The following is a 26,209-nucleotide window of genomic DNA, read 5'->3' as shown; positions in this document are numbered from 1 at the left end:
TTATAAATATTTTGCCTTCCATCTAAGGATACAAGAACTAACAAGCGAGAATTTGTAGACTCGGGTTTGTACTGAGTCTCATTTACTCGTGTGATGGAAGCAAACCAAGTAGCAACATGGCACGAATTTCTTTTTACCGAGTCTACTCTCATCTCTGTACAGGTGAGTGGGTAACACACAGAATAGAAAATTTGGAGTCTAAATAGCTCCAGAGGGGAGCAAGGCAACTGCTCTGGAAGAACAGTAGCAGAGATGACACAGTGAGGGGAGAAATACTGCACAGTGAGCTCTGCTGAAACCAGATGCGGTTAAAAAGGAGAATGGGCCCTCACAGAAGACCGGAGAACACAAACGTACCAAACAGAATTCCCCTTTCGTGGAACAATTTTTTCAAAGACTTCTAGTCGACACCCATAGCCAATACTACGCACTTGAAAAGAGGTGAGAAAATCGATAGGGACAATTTAATTGCCACAGAGCCATGCACTTAAGTGTTCAAAACGACCATCTGAAAGAATACAGTGAGATTTTTTGATGAAACATTAAACATAATGGTTCACTGTTTCTAGAAGCCTCAAAAAGCAAGCAGCAGACAATTCTGTGTAACTTTTTTTTTTTTTTTTAACCTCAAACTAGGAATTTCCATTGGGAGGTGAATATCTTTATCTTCTTACTAGGGACTATATTTTAAAGCCATATAAAAACCAAACATGTGCTAAGATACCCACTCTTTCAAAAATTATTTGTACAGTAGAGGATGCTAGAGGTTTTGACATAATTGAGAAATAGGGGCCATTCATTGGTGTCCCTCCGCATGAGGGCTGTGGGGCAGAGAGAGGGTGGGGACAGGACAAAAAGACTTGCTCTCCAGGACCCTCTGTGTCCTTCAGGAAAAGCAGAAAAAACAGAAAATGAAGCGGTGTGTGTGTGTGGGGGGGCTGAGCACAGGATCCCATTAATGGCTCCTGGGGCTCTGGCTGCTGAGTAATTGCCCTTTCAACATTCTAGATTCCAATGCTAACTCTACTCCTTTCTACAAATGCCACAAGTGAGGAGCTGAAGCCGATTTTTTTTTTTGTCCTTTACTGCCTCTTGGGTTCTGAGGACTAGAAAGCACCTTTAGAATCGGTCTGTAGTTGAGAAAGCAGAGACCAGAAAGAAGGAGCCTCCCTCTGGGAATTATAGCAGGACACGTGGAGGTCCATAGTGAAGAGCACAAAGGGAGGTTGCAGAAGGTGCCCTTATAGACTTGACAGAAAAAGAAAACCATCCCAAGTTCTCTACCAGGGAGAACAGTGGGACAAAAGAGAAGCACCAGAAAGTCAGAGTAAGTCTCACGGTGCCCACATCACCCCCAAGCTCATCCCATGGGTCAATGCAGAGACTCTGTGCTAATATACCAACAATCCCGTAACCTCATCTGTGCAGAGACAGGGGAGAGCACCGCGGGACAAGCGCTGTGTGCCTGCCAGCTCGTGCCCAGGCAGCGGGCACCTGTAGGAAGAGGAGGCTGCTGGTGCCGTCATGCCATTCTCCAGGCAGCTGACACTTCAGGCTGAAGGACTTTCCCAGCACATGTTTGCCCAGCAAGAAAGTCGGGGCACTTTGATGTGCTGTGAGGGTTAATTTCAAAGGCTCTGGAGTTGGCCTAAGATTTTTTTTTTTTTTTTTTTTTTTTTTTTTGCTAAAAGGCTACACAATGCAGAGCCTTGATCAAAGCAATGAAAAGAAGTGCCTTACTGTGTTGATCTGTAGCCATGGGTTACAGCTTATCATTACTGTTTATTGGTAGAAGTAACACTGACTGTTTTTACCTGGTTTGGGGGAGACCCATGAAGGTCGCAGGGTACGGGACCGGCTACGTGGGAAGAATATGCCCAGGTTACCAGAAGGCTTTAAGAAACCCTGTATGAGGGGCGCCTGGGTGGCTCAGTCCTTCAGCGTCTGCCTTCGGCTCAGGTCATGATCCCAGGGTCCTGGGATTGAGCCCTGCATCAGGCTCCTTGCTCAGTGGGAAGCCTGCTTCTCCCTCTCCCACTCCCCCTGCTTGTGTTCCCTCTCTTGCTATGTCTCTGTTGGCCAAATAAATAAATGAAATCTAAAAAAAAAAAAGAAAGAAAGAAAGAAAAGAAACCCTGTATGAGACTCCACTACATGCTCCCTGGTTTCCAAAGTGGTTTGTACTCACATCGGTGGTTCTTGATCCAAGAGAGAAAGTGCATCCTGGTATCGCTGTTCCAGAGAGCGGGCACATTGGGCTTGCACCGGGCCTCTCCGGACCCTAGGCTGTGAGGCAGCCTGTGGTTTTGATCCTGCTTTTAATGCTGATGGCATATTATAGCCTTTTCCTATAATGAACTGTAAATTTTTAAACACTGTCATTTGGGTTCCGTGAGTCTTCTTTAGCAACTGAGCCCCGACTGCTACTCCCACTGCAATCAGTGTCAGGCGTGAGATTGTTTAGGAGACCCCCCAACTGATCCTTAGCTTAAAAATATGGCTAGAGTATTACTGAAAAAGAAAAAAAGAGGATTCTGATAGAAAGGATGAAAATGAGCCGTTGATGCTTGTTGCCAAGCTACCCTTGATTTTTAGTAGCACAGGCTTTGACACTGGTTATCGATGACAGAACTTTCTAGTGGAATCTAGAAACGGTAGAACCTGAACCAGAGGAGCTAATAGAATCAATTAGAAAGGAACTGTAAGCCGACAGCAAAGAACAGGTCGTCTAAAAATTCTGTTCCTTGGATGTATTGGCAAAGCTCTTAAGAAGTTCAGATCTCCTTCAGATGAGTTTCACTCTCTCTGGCCTGCAGGTGGAGATCTAACCAAAGGAACCTGGGTAACTCTCACTTTGATAAATGTGCTACACCTGTGAGACCACTTACAATTAAGATAATTCAAGTGGGGGACTTACAGGTGTTTCTGACTTCACCACATTTTCTTTTTCAATGCCATACCTAGCAGTCCCTGGACTGAGGCTACAGTTGAGTGTCTCAAAGGCTGGTAATATTCTGAAACAGGATATTATGGCTATTAGTTGGAACGTAAGTGTAAGAATTCTAGAGGGACTGATGCAATGGATTACTCCTTCCCCACCCCTCAACTAGCTGGAGCTGACTGTCCACAAATGTTTTGTTGCATAGAAACAAGGTAACCCCGTTTTTCTGTACTAACCTAATCTGACCCTTTACCATTGGGAGGAGATTGAAGGGGAAGCCCCACTAGGCCTCATCTTGCCACCAGCTCAATATGCACGAGCCAAGTGGCTGAACCCAAGGGACATACTTCGTGTGTGGGTGGAAGGTTTGGACTAAAATTAATGATGAGGAAGAAAGGTCAGATTGTTACTGAAGGGAACAAAGCCATGCCTTGGGTGTTACAAAAGGGAAAAAACCCAACATCACTGGCGCCTAGAAAGAGGCTTAAAATATAGGGGGTGGGAGGATGGGTTAGCCTGGTGATGGGTATTGAGGAGGGCACGTTCTGCATGGAGCACTGGGTGTTAGACGAAAACAATGAATCATGGAACACTGCACCAAAAATTAATGATGTAATGTATGATGATTAACATAACAATAAAAAATTTAAAAAATATATGCTCCCTGAGCTATGAGTCAACTGTCTCTTTTAAGAGTCAAGAAGCAGGGTGGGGGAGAGAGTCCAGAAGTGAAGAGGGCATCTGGCCAATCTATGGAACACACTGGATGAAGAGATTTGAGTTCTGATTATAACCAGGAGTCTGCGGAGCAAAACTGAAGTAGCTGTGTCTTTTGGTTCTTGTTTCACAGGACACATCTGTTATTAAGGATTTGTGCTGAAAAGCATCCTGTGGGAATATTTACCCAGTCGAATCTGGAGAACACTGATTTATGATAATCTGAAAGAATACTGTGTGGCCACTGTGATGTTGAAGGTTTAAGAAAGGTCTTGGGTATATGGTAGAAGGTCAAATGCTATACATGTCATTTGTCACAAATATTATGTGTAAAAAAAATAGCTATTTGACCTGTGGTATGTGAGGAAAGCCACAAATGGGTGGAGGGACAACAGGAACACTCTGATCACGAAGAATATAAGCCTAAATTGGTGGGCCCACATCCCCGTGACTGAAAAGCCAGAAATGTGATGCGGACAATTAGAGAAATTTCCTTGGCATAAGCACACTAACAACTATTTAGGAGCGATGACGACTCATATGATGTTAGCCTGGGTGACTGGACATTTTTGCATCTCACATTTCCTTCCCAGTTATAGTAAAGATGTGAGTACACAATGGCAACAACGTGTCTGGTGGACCACAGAGCATGGGGCCGAGCAAAATAGAAGAGAATAAAAGGTGAGTAAGGAGCTGGGCAAGGAACCCCCGGCCAGATAGAATTGGCTCTGAATGGGAAAAGATACATTGATGGGAAAGCCCTCCTGGTGCAAAAATAGCACTTGGAGGGCACCCAACTCCGGAAGGAAGGTTAAGGATGGCAAGCCCCCTAGAACGGTGACTGGAAAGGGAAGCTACAAGGTGCTCCTTAAAAGAGCTTCTGCACCACCACTCAAGGCCAACCATTCCTCCCCTAGTGTGCACCTCATGGGTACTGGACACACTTGAAAAAGGACTACAGTACTTCCCCTGGGAGCAAGAGAGCTTCTATCATAGGAGCCCTCTCTTGGGGCACCAGTATCTGTGAGACCACGGAAGCTGAGAAAATTCTCTTGGCTCTGGTCCTCACGATTGTTGCGAATAAGACCTGGCCTCTCACCTATGTGAAAAAGAACCTTTCACCTATATGAGAAAAATGGACTTTTGTGGGGGCCGGACAAGATAATGACCCTGGCGTCTAGGGCCGCCTTGCCACGAGGCAGCCTGTGGCTATGGACACACATCCTGGCTTTCAGGCTGGGGCCTTTCCCTGCACTAGACCGAAGACGTGTAAGCTACGCTGTCGTGGATCCTGGAGGTCTTCGTTAGCCACGGGACCCTGTCAAAGGCCACCCTCGGTGCCCTCTCAAAAGGTGAGGTGGTTTCACCAAGAAGGTAGCAAGTCTTTCACCTGCTTTGTAGTGAGGGTGAGTCGGGCAGCCGTGACTTTATTCAGGTAACTTCAGGCCGTACAAAATCTCTCTACTATGCGATTCCATTGCTGAACAGAAGCAAATTGATCGCTATTTCTTGTTTGCAGAGTATCTGTCACATTTATCAACTGCAGTACCTTTAGCCCTATGGTTTGGGCTCTCCAACTCACCATGCGCTAATAAACTAAATACATATGCTTTGTTAAGTGCATTTTTATATCTGCTCTTAGAAGTTGGCTAAATTTTTAATTGTAGAAGCCACACACCTTTAGGATGTCATCAGAACTAGAGACTGACCAAGAAAAAGTTTAGATTATATTCCTCCTGGCTCGGGGGGGGGGGGGGGGGGGGGTTGGTATCAGCCGTAGGAAGCAGCTTACAAATCCCTCTTACCAAGATTTTCTCTTTGTCTCTGCTTTTCTGCCGAGTTTCATTTTCACTCACAGTGTGTTGAAAGGCAGTATGGAGTCATGCAACATTAAACCGATTACAAACTGGGGACATTACAGGCCAATGGTGAAGCTTGCAACTTAAATAGCAAATTCTCGATAGTGGATAAAATTATGTTATTCGGGTTTCTGCAATATTGAAGCTTTGATAGCAAAGTGCAAAAAGACGACCAAAAGCGTAATGGCAGGAGCGCTGCCTATTTCCTAAAACATCAGTAATTCAAACTCTTCCCTGGCATGAGGACATCACTGAGGTAACATCATTAGTTTTCATTAAAGCCAAGGTTGGTAGAAGCGACCTTCAGTTGGAAGAGCTAGCCAGGCCAAGTTTTATTTGCCTGTACCACAGACAATAGCTCTTGATCATGGCTTTGCAGGCACTGAAATGACAGAAAGGCCAGAAGATAAACCTAAGCAAACATCAAATTAAGAGGAAATTCATAAATCATCTACTGGTTAGTTAAGTAATGTGACCACACATGTTTTCAAGAATAAAGGGCCTGGCGAACTCTTCATTCTGTAATCATACGATATGTTTAACTCTCCTGCCATTCTTGAGAATCCAGTATGTAATTTAGGTAAATACACACCCTAATTTGGCTGTACCTAAATCTTTTTCAAATGGGAGAAAAGTCATGCTCAGGAAGCAAAGGCTGAGAATTTCAAATCTGTTTCAAAGCGGAAATTCTACATCCTACCCTCAGAGCTTAACTCTACTCCAAGGCTATAACCTCAAACGGCCAAACTTTTTTGTAATATCAAATTCCCCCATTTTCCCAACGTTTATTGGAAGTTTTAACATAAACTGAAATGATAAAATGAGATATTTATGAACAGAATTATTTTTTTTAAAGATTTTATTTATTTATTTGAGAGAGAGAGAGCACATGAGAGGGGGAGGGCCAGAGGGAGAAGCAGACTCCCCGCTGAGCAGGGAGCCCAATGCAGGACTCGATCCTGGGACTCCAGGATCATGACCTGAGCCGAAGGCAGTCGCTTAACCAACTGAGCCACCCAGGCACCCGAACAGAATTATTTTTTAACAGCAGCAGTGGGTAATGCCTAAATCCAAGGGACAAAGCAACATTACAGAAAAGGACAGCCACCAGAAGGTTTTCCATTTTGTCTACTTCTGGGCTTTTTCAAAGTATAACCTGAAACAACTGATTATCTCTTTTGAACTTTCAGGATCTCACAGGATGATACTCTATTATAATAATGCTTTACAGTAACAGGTTCATAATTACCCCTTTATCAATGGAAAGCATTATCTCTGGGATGGGGCAGGGCCAAGAGAAGAAAAAGAGGCAGAAGACTTTCTCCGCCCAGCTCTCCGACTCCGCCCCACCCCACCCCAATGGGCCTCTTTCCAGCTATGGTACATTAACAGGTCCCTGAGGAAATCCCAGGTCTGGGGAGACCTTTAAAAACCACTTAAACTTGGCAGCTATATAGCTGAAAAAACGATAGCTTCAGACTATAAGCTGTAAAGAAATGGAAGCCTCAATTTACTTTTGCTCATGCATCCATTCCATGGAAACATATGAAACCCTACCTACTGTGTGCTGGGCTTTGGGCTAAGGACTGGAGAGGCCCAGATAAAGAGGAAAAGCTGACTCTCTCCTCCCAAGTAATTTCACTTCTGGAACATTTCTTCTCCCTCTCTGGGTAAAAAGCCACACGCCAGCAACCGTCCTTGACTGCCTGTTAGCCTCTGCAGACCTCTGGTCAGGCGCCTTCATTCCCGAAGGCTTGGCAGCCCAGGTTCACAGTTCTCTCTTGCCTGGTTCTGGCCCCGATTCTGGATGTTTTCAACATGGGCAGGGATGACTGGGGCATCACTCTTGACTCACTCCCCTAACCTCCTGTTTCATCTCCATGCAAGTTCACATCTACACCACCCACTCAAATGGTCATAGCCACGACGCAGTCACCTGGACCTGTTCCACTCGTGAAACAATGTTTAGCTATGCTACTCTCTGACCACAACTTGCCAGCCTTCCAGTTACTTCCACACCACCTCTTCCTATGCCTCCCTCAACAGTCAGCCCCTTGATCCCTCTACCTCCTGACTACCATCTTCCACATGACAACGTGGCCTTGACAGACAGCACTTCAGCTACTTAACCACTCTTTTGCCCAAATTCCCCCCTCTCTTGCCCAGCTGTTGTGTACCCACCTGCGATGGATCCATCCGGCTCCTGAGTACTGAGTGAGCCCCGAGCAATCCCACACCCGCGCAGCTTGGTACTGCTACAGAACACCGAGTGCACTGGACTCCTGCTCACATCAGCCCTCTTCTCTCTTCTTCTCCAGAAAGGTGAACCCACTCACAACCCTATCACCCTCCGCTCCCAACTGCGGCAGAGGAACTCTATCTCCACGCAGAAAACAAACCTCCACATGGCTTCCTGCACCCTCCGGCCCCTAGATCTCCTTAGCTACCCGGACCTGCACAGATCCCTGCCTCGCCCTCTCCCCCCCATTACAGTGGAAGAGAGGTGCCCCTGCTTTCTCTTGGCTCCTAGATTACCTCCCCTATGCTCTGAGAAGTTCCATTTTTTATCATCTTGTTCTCTCTTCTTCTCGTCTTCATTTAAATGGACTCAAGTGTCTCTCAACTTATAAGTATGTATACTTCATTAACGCCTCCGTCCATGGCAGCCAACTGCCACCCCCCTTTCCCTCCCCCTTTCAAACTAAATTTCTCCAAGAACTGACCATACCGACCAGGCGGTATGGTCTTTACATCCGCTTCCGATTTACTTTTAAGCCCACCTCGCCATCTCCACCGTGCTTCTGAGAATCTCACTGAAGTTAGTAAGGACCTCCTTGTTGCTAAATCCAATGGGCACTTGCACCAACTCCATGCTGACCTCCCTGCCCACCTGCCCCTGGTGGCCGGCCACTTCTTTCCTCCCACACAGTACATGGCACTAGAGTTCTTGGTATCTTCCTTCTCCCCCTCTGGCCACTTCTTGGCAATTCCCTCTTACAGCCTACATACTCTCCTCTTCCTGTGCACACTCTCCCTGAACCTCTACATGCTGAAGAGTCCTAAATATTATTTGTCTATTTCTCCTGAGCATCACAGCTTCACGTCCATCTCTCCCAGGCAAGTGCACCATTCCCCCAAGCGAGCACCTCATAGCTTCTCTTGAGTTCCCCTCACCCACCCTATCAAGTTCATCACTAAGGCCTGTCAATGTCACCTGTTACGTGTGTCTCAGTTGTCTCCACCTCTCTCCTTTCCTCCAGTGCCCAGAACTGCTCCACCAGTCCCTCTCGTCAGCTGCACAACCCCCGCCCTCAATCCACACTCTATTGCATGGCCATGATGACCTTTCTCAAGGAAAATCCCATTGTGTCACCCCCTTGCGTGGCTCCCCACTGACCTCTCAATTCTTGACATAAATTTGAAAAACCTTTTACAATCCACCTCCCACTTCTCTCTCCACCAAATGTTTCACCACAGCCCCTCCTTGGGACTCTGTGCTCTCGCTGTGCTCAAGCACTTTCAGTTCCTGAAGGCATCAGCATGCGCTATTCCTTCTGACTAGAACACTCCTCCTAGAGTGAGCTCTACTAACCCTCCGGGATGCACAGAACTTAGGTACCACCTCTTCCAGCAAAGCCTCTCTGAACCTCACCCCCGCAACTAGCTGTTCTCATAGTACCCCATTCTTCCACTGTCACACGGCTAAATATAGGCCTTTGAAACCATCTCTTCACTTTTCCTCCAGGTGCCCATCAAGTGTGGCAAAGACACGGTATCACTTGATTTCTCTTTTTTAACAGACTGTGCACATTCACAATGATCTTATATACATTCACCTATGTCTCCAGACTTTATGGACACCCTTAATCTCCCTCATTAGACTACAAGGGCCATCAGGGTAGGGACTGGGGCAATGCCTGTCTGTTTCATGGCTCTATCATCAATCAGGCCTTCAAACAACATGTTGTAATTAACTGTGATGATAATGAGCAAAAGCATCATGTGTTTCAGGCACCAGTTAATACTCACAGCAAAGGGCCTTCTGCAGTCTTCGGAGTTTCATGGCAGTCCTATAAGCTGAGAACCTGACATTATTCAGGTCAGCTGAGGAAAAAAGGGACAAAACAAAGATCATTTGTTATTTCAACAGAAAGCACAAAAACTCCCACTGTTTTGGAAACAACAACAACGGTAACTTAGGAAAATCTCTTGTACATATGCCCCACATTTTGGGAGGTGAAAATTCTGCCAATTTGGGGAAAGAGCAAAAACAAGCAAACAAACAAAAAGTCTCTTTGCTGTCTGATGATCACGCAAGCTAAATTCTATGAATGAGTACACTGGGCATCCATGTTCCTTATTCCTGAAAGGGAAGAGACAGACAGGCATTTTTTTTTTTTTTCTTCTAGACGATAACCTCGGTTCTACTGGAGAGGATCTTTGCTACACAAGATTCAAGAGAACAAGGAAGGTTATTTTTGAAATAGCTATTAGAACTTAGCAAACAATCAAGCGGCAATATCATACTTTTGGGGGGGGTCTGCGGTTTGTTTTTTTTTAAGTAGAGATGACTTTTTTATTGAAAAGAACATTTCATTAATGAAAATAGAGGAGGTCTTCTAGAAAAGATAAAAGTATAAGACAAAGATCTCAGGTACATGAAAAGCATGTTTGTGTAATTTAAAATCACAGTGGAAGAGCTCTAGGCTTTAAGGAATTAGGCTTGGATTTATTTTGCTGATGATATTCGTGTTTTTTCCCAAGTTTTTCTTCAAATTCCAGTCAGTTAGCAAACAGTGCAGTATTAGTTTCAGGTACAGAATTTAGTGCTTTATCACTTATATACGACACCTGGTGCTCATCACAACATGAGCCCTCCTTAACACCCACCACCCATTTAATATTTTTTTCTGATTGTAAAAGTTACACGTGCTCACTGTGGCAAACTTCGAAATCAAAGAAAAATATAAAATCCAGTAAACAAATCACCCATAATCCCATGACACAAAGAGAGGCACCGTCAACATTTTGAGAATTTTTTATCCAACGTATGTGGGTGTCTGTGCGCGTGAGATGTATTTTAAAATGTAATCAGGACTAAAATAAACATTTAGTTTATATTCTAAGGTGCCACCATTCTAATACTGAGCACAGATGAACGTCTCAACAATCTCTGCTACTGTGGTTTCTAAGCCACCTGTCTATCAAGCCCCCCACTCGCCTGACCCAGCCCTGAGCTTTATTTCCATGATGCCCTCACTCAAGTGTGTGCAAGCCTTGAAATACACTGGGCTTTCTGTCTTTGCTGGCATGTCTGTGGAGCTGGGTTTCGGGAACCCAGGTCCAAAAAGCTCCTTGAGGACAAGTACTCTGTCTCCTACTTCTTCCCAGGGACTTAATAGACAACTGCTCTCTGAAAAAGCAAGTCTACTACAGCTATTGAACAACCAACAGACGGAATGAATAAATGAGCAGACGAATGAGAGAGAGAGAGAGAACAAAACACACCAGCAAATGTCCAACTGCCACAATCACACGGCAGCCGCAAAACCAATTCTGACCGGGGCTCAGGAAAGAGAAATGAGGTCATGCATATCCAAGTTGCCCGGGTCAACATCATTAGCTGTAGGGCCTTTGCCGAGACCTAACGCAAACACCTCAACTGAAATTAGGGGACAGAAGAACAATGTCTGTCATGTATTTGAAAATATCCAGCCTGACAATCAAGAAACCCAAAAAAACGGACAGTACTAAATGCTGGCGAGGATGTGGAGCGACTGGAACTCTACAACACAGTGCCGGTGGGAACGTAAACCAGTATTTCCACTTTGGAAAACCAGTTCAGCAGCTTGCTTCCTACGGAATTAAACATACATCTCTCTTCGGACCCAAATATTCCACTCCTGGAGATTTACCCCAAAGAAATGCAGACATGTGCACAGAAAGATGTGTATGTGAGTGTCCAAAGTAATAACTTTATCCCTAACGGCGAAAACCTGGCAACAAATCATCAGGAGAAGGAATACAGACTGTGGCAGAGTCCTACTGTGGGACACTCATCTGCAGTGAAAAGGAACTAAATACTGATAATTCACCAACATCAACCGTCCCGCAGAACTGATGGTGCTGAGTAAAAGCAGCCAGATGAGAAGAGGAAATACTGGTGGACACCACTTATGTGAAAAGTTAGAACAGGCAAATGTCACCTACGCTGACGGAAGACCACTACGTTGGCAGCCTGGAGTGGGGGGTCGGGTGGGTAACAGACTTTAAAAAAACACAAGGTTATTTTTTAGGTGATTGAAATGTTACATATCTTGATTGGTGTGGAGGTTTTTGAGTGTATGCCTTTGTCAAAACTCTACCTATACACTTCAAAGGGATGCATTTTATCGTGTGTAGATGACGCCTTCGTAAAGCACATTTTAAGAGTTTAAAGTAAACCCTCACGTGGACAGTACAATATGACGTGTGTGTGTGTGTGTGTTAGCTTAAGTTACACTGCAGAGGTGGTCAGCTGCCTTAATCAGACATGCACGCTCTAGGGGTGGTTGGCTAGCAATTCATCAAAAAAGCCTCACCCCAGAGGTGGCCACCCTAAGTACTTCAGCTATATTTAGCTCCGATTCCACCAAGGGATTCATAAATTATCCTAATTAATGTTAGACAGGTTTGCTTTGGTGATATTAGTGGTTTGCCAAAGAGGAGGACTGTTGAAACGGGTTTAGACACAGTCTCTGCCCTTTGATTACGAGGATATGAGAAGAATCGATCAGGCTCTCCACCTACAGAAACGGTGCCCTGGGCTGGATTCCAAAATGTCCACCTGTAGTTCACTGAACTGTTGGTTGCCTGAATTCAGTGAGATGCTCCACAGAATCCTGCTGTTAGAGCGGCGATTCTCAAACTTGAGCATACATCAGAATTACCGGGGTGGGGCCGCGAGCTAAAAAACAGATTCCCAGACCCTGCTCCCAGATATTCTTATTCCGTAGATCTGGAGAGAGTCTGAGAATGTGCATCTCTTAACAAGTTTCCATGTGATTCTGATGCTGCTGGTCCAGGGACTGCACTCTGAGAACCACTTTGTTAGAGGGGCCCGGGCTAGTGTGCGTTGTGAGGCTCATCCGCCAAGCACTCACGAAGGCAGGGCTGTGACTTCACTCTGCCTTTTGCATTCGCCTTAAGGCTGTTCTGTGCCCTGTGGCTAATAAATGTTCTTTTGTGAAATAGCTAGTTCTGAGACTTGCTTTCATTATAAACTGGTAGGTAGGTGTGGATAAGTTAAACTACGTCTAACTTAGCGTGGCTACCAAGGCGTCCCAAAGAGTACCTGTGTGGGTCCTTGTTAGCCAAAGTGTGCTTCGAGGACCAACAGCATCAGTATCCCTTTGGAGCTTGTTAGAAATGCAGAGTCTTGGGCCCCACCCAGATCGATGAATCAGAATCAACATTTTTTTAAACGATTTTTTTTTAGACTTTATTTGTCAGAGGGGGAGAGAGCACACACAAGCAGGGGGAGTGGCATGCGGAGCAGGCAGAAGGAGAAGCAGGCTCCCCGCTGAGCAGGCAGCCCGATGCAGGACTCGATCCCAGGACCCTGGGATCATGACCCGAGCTGGAGGCAGACGCTTAATCAATCGAGCCACCCAGGTGTCCCCAGAATCAACATTTTAACAAGATCTCAGGTGATCCATACGGACCCTCGAGTACAATCAATTCTTTAATTGTACATTTTAACAAAGTTACTTGTTCCATGTTGTTGAAATTCAAGTATGAACTCTGCACAAAGACCTGTGTTGTCTTTTGCTTTTCTGTCTTTCTAAGTCCCATTTTGTGGGCTTTTACCAGATTATTTAATGGCAATCATGATCAATTAGACCAAAAATTCACCTCTGGGATGTATTTGTGGGTCTCTTGTTTATGATGAACACCAATAAAAAAGTACTCAATATATTAAAGGTGTCTAAAAGTGTCCTCAAAGGCAATAGGAACAGATTCCTTCTCCAAGTGAATTAACTTTTCCCTAGAGTTTGTTCTCTGCTTGGTAGAACTTGATTTACCTCCATCCCTCTGATTGTCCCTCAATGTCTCTTCTCCCTTGAGAGTAGTGGTTCTTCCTTTGTCTCTTTTCCCTAGTCATCACTGCTTACCTTCTTGGGTGGTCTCAGCCAACTCATGTCCACAAGACACGAATTCCTGTCCTCCCCTCCAAACTGGTGTCACACCATTCGCCAGTCTGATCAGACTTGCCTTATACTCGGTAGTGCAGAGTTCTTTCGCACGCTCAGAAATAAGCCCCTTTGCCTCTTTATAAAATAAGCAACACAGAAACACAGAAACACCCCTCTTGTCAAGTACAGAGCACTCTTTCCTTACCACCATCCCGTAGCAGTTTCCAAGGAATAGGCCTCCAACTCCAAATTTCCTTTCATTTATTGACTTCAACTCAAGTGTGGTGTATGAATTGTGTGTCAGTCACACATCTTAGCAGAAGATACTAGCAAAAACTTTCTCTTCTTTTTCTCTTTCTTTCTAATCCTCCTTTTCAAATGCCTCTTAACTCATTGGTCTCATTTCCTACTATCTTCCTTCTTTCCTAAAACTAAGATCCTTCTCTTATGACCCCAATTCTACCCCCTTCCCAATTTTCCTGGTTCTATTCAGAATTCAGCACAAATGATCTAAATGAGGTCAGAAGCTTCAACTGTATTTCAGTTTATTTCAAGAACTGGCAAATTCCACCAGAAGCTACAGATCCAAGTGGGAGAGGCGAGGATGATCTGATTGTTTCAGGGTGTGGTTCACTACGGAATACTATCTGAGACAAGCATCTGGTATATTCCTGCTTTAGCAGGGCTCTCAGCTTCCCCAAAGCACTTCAAACTTTGTTCCCTTCCAAGTCCTCCTAACTACAGCATTCTGCCCCGAGTTCATTCTCTCCGACACCCATTCAGCATACTCCCAACCCACTGCCTTCTGCCGCCAGGTTTCTATGCCCTCTGGTCCAACCTCACCACTGTTCTCAGTGACTTGGAAATCGGAGAAGAAAGAAGCTAGGAAAATACCTACTTTTCATCAGAACGCAGCAGAAGCCATCCACATTTTTATCCAGTAACCATCACTGAATTACAACAGAGTTCTGGTGGCCTGGAAGCCTTACTCAGGAGAGATAACCATCTGTGTTGTTGGAGTCTGCATGTGTTGTTAGGAATCTGCAGCACCACTCCCTCTGGCTTACAGCTGGAAGAGTTAAGTCTCTGCCTCGTGAAAGCGTGGAGGATGCACACAGAAACCTCGAGACGTGGCACAGCTGTGGACAAAGTGACATTGTCCTGGGCGGAGGTGAGTGCTGACCTGGTAGCTCAAGTACACACGCCCCATAAAGCGAAAGCCCCTTGTCCCTCGTGGGATGCTGGCCTCCACTTTCCCTGGGAGCTGCCTTTCCAGGACTTGGATCCAAGTTGTAATGAGCTCACCAGCGCTCAACAACCGGAACTCAAGAGGAGTGAGACTATCCAAGAAACGAGTTACACAATGTTTCCATGGCAGCTGGTAGAAAGCACACTTCAGAAGGATAAAAATGCTGAAGTGAACATTCCTCTACATGATTTGAATTATTTTAACCAGGGCTGGTTCTAGCCTAAAAATAGAGAAATCTAGAAACTTAAGGAACGAGGGCACATATCAAACCATCTACCGTCTCAACTTGAATCACCAGCTACTAAAGTCATGGCCCATTTGGCTTTTATTCTGAAGCACAAAACAAGTAATGGGGGGGGGGGGCGCGGTTTGCCCCTTTGGTTAGACTGTGACTTTCTCTTGATTTTGGTAACTATTTCTGTTCGAAGATTTTTACTTCCATTCTGTGGAAGGTATTGGTCGAAGGTATCAAATTCCAGAAAAGAGGAACGACAGCTCAAGTTCAGGTCACAAACCTAGACATGTAGGACATGCTCTTGCAAAAATAGTGAAAAACACCTCAGCATTTAAAGTCAAGGGAAAACTTAGAAAATAGAGAAATAAAACATTAGGCCCTTTCGTTTCCTTTTTTTTTTGTATTTTTCCTTTTAGTTTTACGGCTGTGTTCTGCCATTTGATCACTCTTCAAAAATGTTGCTATCTCTGACTGAATTGAGGTCTAGACTTTAAAACAAGGAGTATTTCAGTCCAGCTTTCCAATGGCTTGTGGAGACTTTTTAGAAAGGCCCAAAGTTTTAGTATGTTTATCTATCAGGTAGAAAGAATGATAATGATCTCATAAAATTAATGAGTGGAAAGAGCTGGATGGCCAAAGATTATTCCAACAGATAAATTAGCACTGTGGTCTTTGGTTCTTCCTACCAAGTCTGTTTCCCAGAAGAAATGTAATCCAAATCAGTCAGGTGATCATGAGTGAAAAATACAATTTAGAGGAAGTATGATCATTTTTGGTGCAGTTCCAACTCGAATGTTTGGCATACAGTATGAATTAAACTACTACTACTGCATGTCTATTTTTTTTTTTTTTAAGATTTTATTTATTTATTTGAGAGAGAGAGAATGAGAGACAGAGAGCACGAGAGGGAAGAGGGCAGAGGGAGAAGCAGACCCCCCGCTGAGCAGGGAGCCCGATGCGGGACTCGATCCCGGGACTCCAGGATCATGACCCGAGCCGAAGGCAGTCGCCCAACCAACTGAGCCACCCAGGCGCCCCCTGCATGTCTATTTTAATTGTTTTCCAGAGAAGCCAAAACAAGGCCGCCCCCCCTCCCCACCGGTCCACTATAGGAAGGTGGCACATTTTTACATATGAGATTATGTCTTGCATTCATTCCCCAGCCTCACTCTTCCTAGAGTGTTCTAATGGACTCTCCACATGGCAAGTATTCTTGCCAGCTCAAACTCAGTAGAACGGACAAGAACCATGGGTCTTAATGAGGCTTGAGATAAACTGAGTAATTTAAACCAAGTCTTTCTTGCAAGCAAATTAAGCCAAGATGTCCAGGCTTCAGAAGTTTTAGAGTACAATGTAGAATTACTGGGAACTCTTCAACAACAGGTAGGATTTCTGGAACATATCTTTAAAAAATCAGCCGAAAAAGAAGAGGTGCATTACTACATTTTACTGAACCTATAATTTTTTAAAATATATTTGAGGCCTTTTAAAATCTAAACTCATTAAAACCTCATCATCAACACAGAGCTTTACTCAAATGGGGATAAAATAAATCAACACAGAGATAAGTAGGAATTACACACTCATACTCGCAACAACTGCAGAAAGCCGAGTCTATGAATTTATAATTACTACTGAGTTATGTTTCCAGAAGTGAAATGGTATTACTCTCTAGAATTTTTCTAAAAAATGAAGCAGAGAAGCAACAAAGTATTCCACTGTGGTACCAGTGTGGGAGCCTTCAAACTGCAAAAGAGGGAAACAGGTTATAAACCAAAAATAAAAAATACAAAATTGAGAAGTTCCACTGTGAAATGAAAAATAGCACAAAATCCTGACTGTGGGTTGCTCAAGGCCTTTCTGGCTCCCTTCTCTGGCTTGGCCTCCCTCAGCCGACTCTCACTACTTCTTGGCAACATCGTTCCCCTGAAAGAGTCGAAACTCAAATTAGTCTTGCTCCCAGCAGTTCCCGCTCTGGTAAAAGATTTGTTGAGAAAGCAGCTTCTGTAACAAGTGGCCCACAGAAAGTTTTAAGAACTGTGTATCTTAAATACCATTTTGGGGGGTGCCTGGCTGTCAGTAGAGCATGAGGCTCTTGATCTTGGGATTGTGAGTTCGAGCCCCACACTGGGTGTAGACATTATGTAAAAAACGAATGAATGAATGAATGAATGAATGAATAAATAAATAAATGCCATTTGGGGAGCCTGACATGTCCCCCAGATAGCTGACTCCTGGTGACGCTGCTGTCCCACGTTCTTTTTACTTCAGCTTCTGAGGAGAAAGGACTGGGGGGCCAATTCTCAAAACCCTGCCCACCAAAAAATACATACAACCTGATACTAATGATTAAAAAAACTGTTTAAGCCGAACTGGTTTATAGCTTTCTTAAAAGACGTCCATCTGCCCCTAATCATTCCATCTCTCCTTTCCTTTTTTTTTTGTTTTCAATACATCCCAACCCAAGGAGGGAACCACAGGCCAGGCAGGCTTGGCTGAGAACGTGAGGTTTTAGCAAAGATCTGGAGGGTGATGGGGGTTAACCAGGTAAAGAGGGGGAGAACAAAACAGTATAAAAGGCCAGCACATGTAAAGGACGCTCCCAAGTAGACAAGAGCAGGGACCATGAAGAATCCTAAGAAGGTCGGTATTGCCGAAATCTCAGGCAGCAAGGAGGAAGAATGGCTCCCACGAGGCCTGACAGGCAGGCAGGAAGAGGTCTGCTGCGGGGCTCCGCACATCACTGTAAGAAGGGAGGTCTTGGGAGTTCCAGTGACACAAGGCAGATCGAACAGCCTCGTTTCTCTGTCCTTATTTCCGAAAACTCTACTCGGACGACAGTAAAAGAAGTAAAACTGACATCTGCCCAAAAGAAAAGACACAAAACTGGAGAGGAGAAGAGAACAGACCAGAGCTCCAGTATCTTGGAACCCTGGTAGATGATCTGGTGGTGGTGATTTAGGAGACCAGAGAAATCCCAAATCGAAATTAATATGAGGGGAAGACTGGCAAGTTGAGGGGCTGGGGGCTAAGAAGAAGCACGCCAACTTCTTCCACCAAAGCGTCTCAAAAATGAGAGGCTGCAGGTTCCTCTGAAGGCTGTAATGTGGCTGAAGATACAAGCAGTGCTTGTCTTTAGAGCCCTAATCACTTTCTCCCCCACCCTACGCCGCCAAGCATCCCAACCACCTCCTGCTTCATCCTGATAGAAGGCTGGAGGCTAATCTCAGGAGAAGCTGCACCAGACACGGGGGAGTGAGGAGTAACTAAGCTTGGGAGTGAGATAAGGCGCAGAAAACAGAGTGAAGGCTTAAGTGCCAGGCCAGCATACCCAAAGAATGTAAATCCTTCCTTTCGTTCCCTACTCCCAAATTCCATATTTAGTCTGTTTTTTCCTTCTGTCAACTCACTGAAAAAACTCTTCTCCCTAAGCACTTCCTTATTTGCCATCCTTATCATCAGAAGGCGCTTCAGTCAGCAAGGTCACGAAATTGGTCGTCCATCACCCATCAGCCTGACTTGTCATCTTCTTGGTGCTCCAACTATAACCACACCAGATGAAACCAGTGCGCTTCCCTTCTTGTCTGCCCACTGCCAGAGTTCATGGCTGGGCACTAGGACCGCTCCCCGCTTCTTTGACTCAGAACCTTCAGTCACTGCTCTCCCGTGGGTGTTCCTCCGTCCTAACACGGACAAGTCAACTCAGGACGTCTCCCTCCACTCTATTTTCAACTTCATTAATTAACCAAGCTCACCGCACTCTCTCTTCGGAAATGAACACACATCCCAGATTCTCTGGGGCAGAGATGATTTAATTAAATCGTACTCTTTATAATAGAGGTGAGTCATTTTAACTTATCAAATGTGACTTAATTTTTATACCTCTGTACCACTTTTCATATAACTGAATTCACAAGTAATTTTTTTAAAAGAGTTTTATTTATTTTAGACAGAGGAGAGAGTGAGTAGGGAGAGAGGCAAAGGGAGAGGAAGAGAATCTCCAGCTGACTCTGTGCTCCACGGGGTGGACTTGGGGCTTGATCCCACGACCCTGAGATCAAGACCTGAGCTGAAACCAAGAGTCGGATGCTCAACCGACTGAGCCACTCAGGCGCGCCCCCCCAAATCATTTTTTCAAAAATTGTATGCCCTACTTTTTTTGGATTGGAAGCATACTTTTTCTGTGTAATATGCTTGATGCTGCCTATTTCAAATCCACCCTCCTTTCTCACAGTTGGGGAATTTGTGGAAAACTTTATTTAATGATGAAATGAAATGGCAGTAATTTGCTTCATTTCCTTTAAAGCTAGCAGCCTCATCTTCCTCGGTTTCCAGTTTTAGAATGACTCAACACGGGCGCCTGGGTGGCTCAGTCAGTTAAGCGTCTGCCTTCAGCTCAGGTCATGATCCCAGGGTCCTGGGATCGAGCCCCACATCGGGTTCTCTGCTCAGCAGGAAGCCTGCTTCTCCCTTTTCCACACCCCCTGCTTGTTTCTGCTCTCGCTAACTCTGTCAAATAAATAAATAAAATCTTAAAAAAAAATAGAATGACTCAACAAGATTTCCCTAAATTCTCAAGTTCCTACCTGGATCTCAGCTTCTGAGCTTCTCTGCTTTTTTGTTTTTTTGTTTTGTTCCCCCCCACCACCACTACCACCCTTATCTTCCAGGATTTCAACAGGTGATCTTTCTCCCAAAACTCTTGAACTCTTTCAATTATTTCTCTGGTAACCAGAGACCAGAGCTCACAAACTGGCAGATTTTAGTCAGCAGATGGGGTTTTGGTTTTTGTTTGTTTGGTTGGTTTTGGCTCACGGTAATGGTTTTTCGAAGTGCTGACTGACTTGCCAAGAGTTAACAATTTGGAGAATTCCCATGGTCCCATTTCTCCAGAAGAAGGTGAAGACTCACTTTCCTGCATGACAACAGGAGAAGCCAGGCTCATTTACCCTAACAGAAGCTTTTCAGGTTGCCCCAGGTCCCACCCAGCCACAGTTTGGCCCCAGAAGGCATTTCATTTTAGATTCCAGCCTCAGCAAGACCATGCCCTTTTTCTTCCCCAAACCTGGACATTTACCCTTCAGTTACACCGTCTTTTTCCTGTCCTTGTCAAAACTCTTACTGTCAAGTTCCTCCAATAACAAGCTGTTATCTGGCTCTCACTCAGATCACTCTATGGAAACAGCTCTAACTGGGTTTTCCAAAAACTTCCCAGCTATTAATTCTTTGGACTCCACCTTTTACTAACGCATTCAAACTAAATGGCTTTGCCACCAAAAATACTGCCTTAATACATTGACTTTTCTAGTACGAGAATGGATGGGAAGACAGAACAAAAACCCTAGTCTACTGATTACATTTCATCAAGTAACAATACTTAAACATCTTTAAGTCATCAATTAACATTTATCTAAGCACCTAGTATGGGCCTAACCGTGTACTAAGCTCATGGGTTAAAGATGCAGGCTTCTAAAAAGGTGGGAAAACAAAAAGACACAATTCACTCACACAAAACCAGTAGTGCCCCACACAGAAAACTCTGGTTATGTGAGCATGCTTATATACATACACAAACATACAGTGCCAACAGATGGTCGTGTACAATTTTTACATACCAAACACAAAAGTCGTTTTCAACATGACTTGAAGTGTATTCCAGTGAACGTTTTCAAGGTTAATGGAAATGAAAAATTTCCATATAAGGCATATTATTTATGAAACACTAAGTTTCATAAAGAACACTAACAATTCACTAACACCTAAATTCACTAAGAATTTCTAAGTGAGCCCACAAAGGCTAAAAGTGAATTTAAATACTCAGTATCAGTAAAAATAAAATCTATACCAGTAGATAAAAATGAATGATATGACAAATTAGAAGCAGCTTTACCGTTCATTCCTACACTTGAAGAAGACAAGATGAGAAAAGAAACCTGGGGACTTCAGAAGAGATTGTGTTTAGTTTACTGCACCCGGGACCAGAAATGCTGGTGCGCAATAAAAGTGGTCTGAATTGAATGAGATTCTGGAAGGAACTTGCCTACTTGTGCCACGTTTCAGCTGCTGATGACATCAATTCTACTGATTTTTCTTCGAACAAGACCATTTCCCACTGCTGTGGGTGAATCACTTGGGCTGATTCTCTTGCTTACCCCTTAGAGCAGAAGCTGGGGCTTCTTTTTTGAAACACACCTAACAAAGATATCAAGACTTTTCCAAGATATAATGGAATTGGAATGAAGGGAGAAAGAAAAAAGGCCATCTCAAGAGAATGCTTATGAGGGAGAAAAAGGAGTCGAGGAGTCGGGTGTATTTAATTGTGCAGATTCTCTAAGGTTGGTTCACTAAACACTCGGTTTCAAATTCTTTCTCCCTGGCCTTTCTCTACTACAAAGGCTGGAGGGTCTCAATTCTCCCCAAACCAGCCAGGGGCAGCGAAGGGGACAGAGTTTTGACCAATGCTTAAGATATCTGCAGGGAAGGGTGTCCTTTTCCAAACTGAACGACGAAGAGCCTCAGAGGGGGAAAGTCCTTTCTCCTTCTTCCTGCCAGGGGGACAGACAGCAGTCATCATGGAACCATGAGGTCAAATATCTGTCGCTGAAGATGGTACAGCAGAACAGAGGGAGGCCCACATCTCCGATGCCACATCCTGGAACTCTTCCTTAGCTCTCTACTGTCTCCACAAGTCTGGTTATACGAAAATATTGACCCCAATGTGGCTGACATACAGTTGGTCAGATGTTTTCTTACTTGTGGCAAAATGTATTTCTAACGGACACGTTAATTGAACTATAATCCACAAAATGCAGAATACCAATTACAGAGCATCATCCATCCCCTGCAAGCCTCCTTAGAGGGGAGGAAAAAAAAACATTAGCAGTAAAGAGATCTTGGATTACAGAGCTCCCCACCCTTGCTACCAGGTATTGCCAGTGATGCGGAACGGCCTGACAGTTAATTTAATTTAAAACAACGTTTTAAGAGAGGGCTTATAGGAATAAGGCAGTCTTCTAGACATAAATAGATCTGCAGAAGTTCTAACCAGACATTTGTTTTGAATGGGACGTTAACAAGTCTGATTGTGCCCAGATGTAAGACAAGGATTAGAATTTTTAAATATATGCTTCTCTGGAAGTTAATGTCTACCTATGTATGAACACTCATAAGTAGCTCGTTCCTATTTTATCTCATTAGTGCAAAATCTCCTTAAAGTAGCATCTTTCCTTACTCATAGCTCTTAAGATAAATGTTATTTAAAAAAAAAAAAAAGCTTTGGTAACTTTCAGCTATTCAGAAATTTTGAAACCCAAATTAAGATTCCTAAATCTCTTGTTCATCTGACAGTGTAAGTTTTAGGTTCTGATTGGAAAATGATTTGCATCCTTTGCCTGTCTCTATGCATTTTTCTGGTCCCCAACCACCACACTCCCCTCAACATCCGTTCTCCTCAATCCCTTCATGAGTAAGAAAGAGGCTAACATGAACAATAGTGGAAATCTTACCTTCATGGTAATGGGAAAAAGCAAATTACCTTCCCATGGCAATGGGAAAAACAAATTAACCTTACTGCAAAAAAAAAAAAAAAAAAAAAAAAAAAAGTTCTGCAACCTTACTACCTTGGGCCGGTGCGTACTCCTATTTTCATCTTACCAGGGAAAAATACATTGAGTTTTTAACATTACCACTGTTGCTGTTTGCAAGGTGGAAGAAGAAATGCTGTTGAATCCCTAAGCGTGAGTAATTAGCCCAAGACAGTACCCAATTCAGGGCCTTTAAGCATCTAGGAATACAGTAAAATGCGCTCGTTTGTGCATTTTGTACACTCGAGTGGGGGAGGGGACCAGGTGACAGGACTCCAGTTGCCCACGCATCCGGAAGCTTGCTTAGAGGCCGTTTATAAAAACGAAGCATGTGACAGAATGTTTCCTTTTCAGTGTTACGTGTTCATTTTCCTGGAGACTAAATACTCGTGATTAGATCCTGATAAAGATGCTAATATGTAAATCAGTTTTTTAAAAAAAGAGCAATCATTCAGCAGCTGCAGCTGTTATTAAAATTAATCAATGGCAGGAGCTTTTCATTTGATAATGGACTGCCTTATCCCCTGACATAGACTGAGTTGCTTTTAATAAGAAAGGATGCCGTAGGGATGGAACCACATACATCTGAATCAAGAAACGAAACTGTCAGTGTTCCTGGGAACAGTCTCGATCACCTCCAAACTCTGTTGCACCTGGAAGCTCCTTGCTGCAAAGCATGTCCTCTCTCCTTTGACCAGTGTAAGGGTTCCATCCCCAAATCAGGCAGACTCCACAAATTCCTCTAAATGCATCACAGAGAGCCCTGAAGCCGCAGGAACGAGTGGCCCCCTTTCCCTGTTCAGTAGCAGGGGTCCGGGGCTTGCCCTCTCCTTTGTGAGGGTCACGGACTTCCCAGCAGGCATGAACCATTCCCCCTTCCTCTACCTCTTTGTTTCTCTCTCCCCTCATCTCCACTTTCATTCAGTCTGACCCACTTTTATTCTCCTCAGACTCTGGGATAAAACTACTTGGGGACAAACTTTGAGCAGCTTTTTTCTTTTTAACCTCAAATGTAGATGACTTTTACTTCAGCCGTTTTTGTGTCCAATTATTCCCCATAGACGCTATGGGGAAACCAGGAGTGCTCGTGTTGACTGAGCGCTCAAGGGCCGGGGCTGCAGGTGCCTGATGCCACTGAATCCTCACAGCGCCCTGAGTTCTGCAAGACCGACCTTGTTAAAGACAAGTAAAATAAAGCTCAGCCGTGTCTAGTAACTTCCCTAAGGCTGCATCCCAAAGCCTGGATTCCCCGTCAAACCTATCTGATACTCAAAGCCCTTTGATGGCCTCCCAGACTCCTCTGCTGTAGGAGATACGGGTATTTCCTGGCCCTGGGTGTCTAGAATCCTCGTCACCACGAGGGTGATGGGTAGTACCCTCAGGAGGACCGTGACTCTGGGCAGGGGGCAGAGAGTGGGGAGTGGTGCAGGGAAGCAGACCCATCACAGAAAACTGCACAAACGAAAATATGGACCAAAGACAGGGAAGCTAACAGGCTGCACGGGTGGTGGAGGGACCAGGAAGGTCATTAGACCCCTCTTATGATGTAAACATTCAGTTCTTTTTATCCAGAGAAGCTTCCGGAGGAGAGGAGTCAAGCCCAGCAATATGGTCTCTACCCCAAAAGCACTTTGTTCCATAGAAACCCGGAGCTGCGTTCTGCTCAGTCCACGCAACCCATCAGGCACTTCGAGAGTTAAATCAGATCCTGTGACTTGGGGACCTAAACACCACTTATAACACATTTTATTCCAAGTTGTAAGCAACTAACTTACAGATAAACTTAGGCAACACAGCCCGAGGGTAAGTTCAGAAAGGGCTAAATCTCATCTCAAGGCAAGAATGTGGTTCTTGCCTGACTGAGGGATTTAATGGTTACTGGGCAACCAAGAATTAAATTCTTTGGAGGCAGCTTTATCTCTGCGAACTTCTTTGGGAGATAACCACCCCCCCCCCCCGTAATTTCTGTCAAATAAGAAAGATATTGTAGCATCTTAGATGGAGAAATCTCTCATTCTAAATTTTCATTTTCCAAATGAGTAAGGCTACGGACTAGAAAGTTCTTAGTAATTTGTCCTGGGTTCCCTAGTCAGCTAGGAGAAAAACAAGGACCAGAAGCCAAGCCTTTTTCTGTTTTTCTTCCCTGGAAAGAAGGGGTGTTTCGGCTGAAATAATAAAGTAGCTGAGGAACTCTCTTAAACAGGCAAATGCCAAAAATTACCACATAAACCAGAATCATCCTTTTCTTTCACATTCCCGCACCTTCTTCTTTGTACTTTAGTTTATTGTGGTAAGAACCCTCAACACCCCTACGGAGGTGGCGGTGTCCCTTCCCTGACAGAGCCAGAGGCAAAATACAAAGGCTCATTTCTTTCTATTTTTTTTTTAAAGATTTTATTTATTTATTTGAGAGAGAGAGAGCACGAGCGAGAGAGGGAACACAGCAGTGGGAGAGGGAGAAGCAGGCTTCCGGCGGAGCAGGGAGCCTGATGCGGGGCTCGATCCCAGGACCTGGGATCATGACCTGAGCCGAAGGCAGGCGCTTAACAACTGAGCCACCCAGGTGCCCCCAAAAGCTCATTTCAAGCGGGACTTCGACACTACTCTTTGGGCTTAAGAGCTCCCACCTTGCTCCCAACTTGCACAGAGACCATGGATTTCTTTAACCGTAGCCAGTATTTGACATTCATATTAAATCTGGAAAACAAATTTTCCCAGAAGCAAACTAAGCCTAATTTTCCCCCTATGAAGAGTAGTTTTTAGACCTTGGGATCTTCTCAAGTTTTGATCCTTCCCTCTAAACCACCCTGACACAGAAAGTCCTAAATGTTCCAAAGTGGGTTGTGTTATAGAAGTCAGGAAGTGAGAATGTGAACATTCCTGTGAAAGACCAGTCCAAACCCTGAATTAAGAAGCCAGGTCCCAGACACTCCCTTGAATGTATCAACATATGAAAGAGTTCATCTTATTTTTCATGATAATCTTCATCTTTCCATTTGAGTAACTATTTTTTTTTTGTTTGGTTTACAAAAATCCTGAGAAGGAAGTAGCATTTATAAAGTTCTGAATGGTTGACTTAAAGGCCGCTAGTTGCTAATTTTAAACTTCTTACGTTTTTTGAAAGTAAACTCTGTGCCCAACATGGGGCTCGAACTTATCACCTCCAGATCAAGAGTCACATGCTCGACTCACTAAGCCAGCCAGGTGCCCTGAAACTTCATACTTCTTACATACAAACTTCTGGGTGTTTGGCTCATAAAAATACTAACATAATTCTCCAGATAGCACATATTCATCCACAATCTGTAACTCTACCACACAAAGAAGCTTTAGCTTAATTCTATAAAAGATCATCACCCGGGGTGTCTGGTTGACTCTTGATCTCAGGGGTCATGAGTTCAAGCCCCACATTGGTCCTAGAGCTTACTTAAGGAAGAAAAAAAAAAGATCA

The 26,209-nt window shown here is 44.3% G+C and overlaps 1 protein-coding gene across 4 annotated transcripts in view; it reads right to left on the bottom strand.

Moving 5' to 3' along the window:
- DMD (dystrophin) overlaps positions 1–26,209 on the bottom strand; it is a 2,077,064-nt gene that overhangs the window by 94,811 nt on the left and 1,956,044 nt on the right. For all 4 annotated transcript variants that reach the window (XM_021677947.1, XM_021677964.2, XM_044911938.1 and 1 more), the window contains one exon: positions 9,547–9,621. In XM_021677947.1, the coding sequence (XP_021533622.1) occupies positions 9,547–9,621 (75 nt within the window). The remainder of the gene's footprint in view (positions 1–9,546; positions 9,622–26,209) is intronic.

The sequence above is a fragment of the Neomonachus schauinslandi genome, chromosome X, assembly GCF_002201575.2.
Source record: "Neomonachus schauinslandi chromosome X, ASM220157v2, whole genome shotgun sequence".
NCBI lineage: Eukaryota > Metazoa > Chordata > Mammalia > Carnivora > Phocidae > Neomonachus > Neomonachus schauinslandi.
The sequence above is the reverse complement of the archived record's forward strand: the minus strand, read 5'-3'. Positions and strand labels throughout refer to the sequence as shown.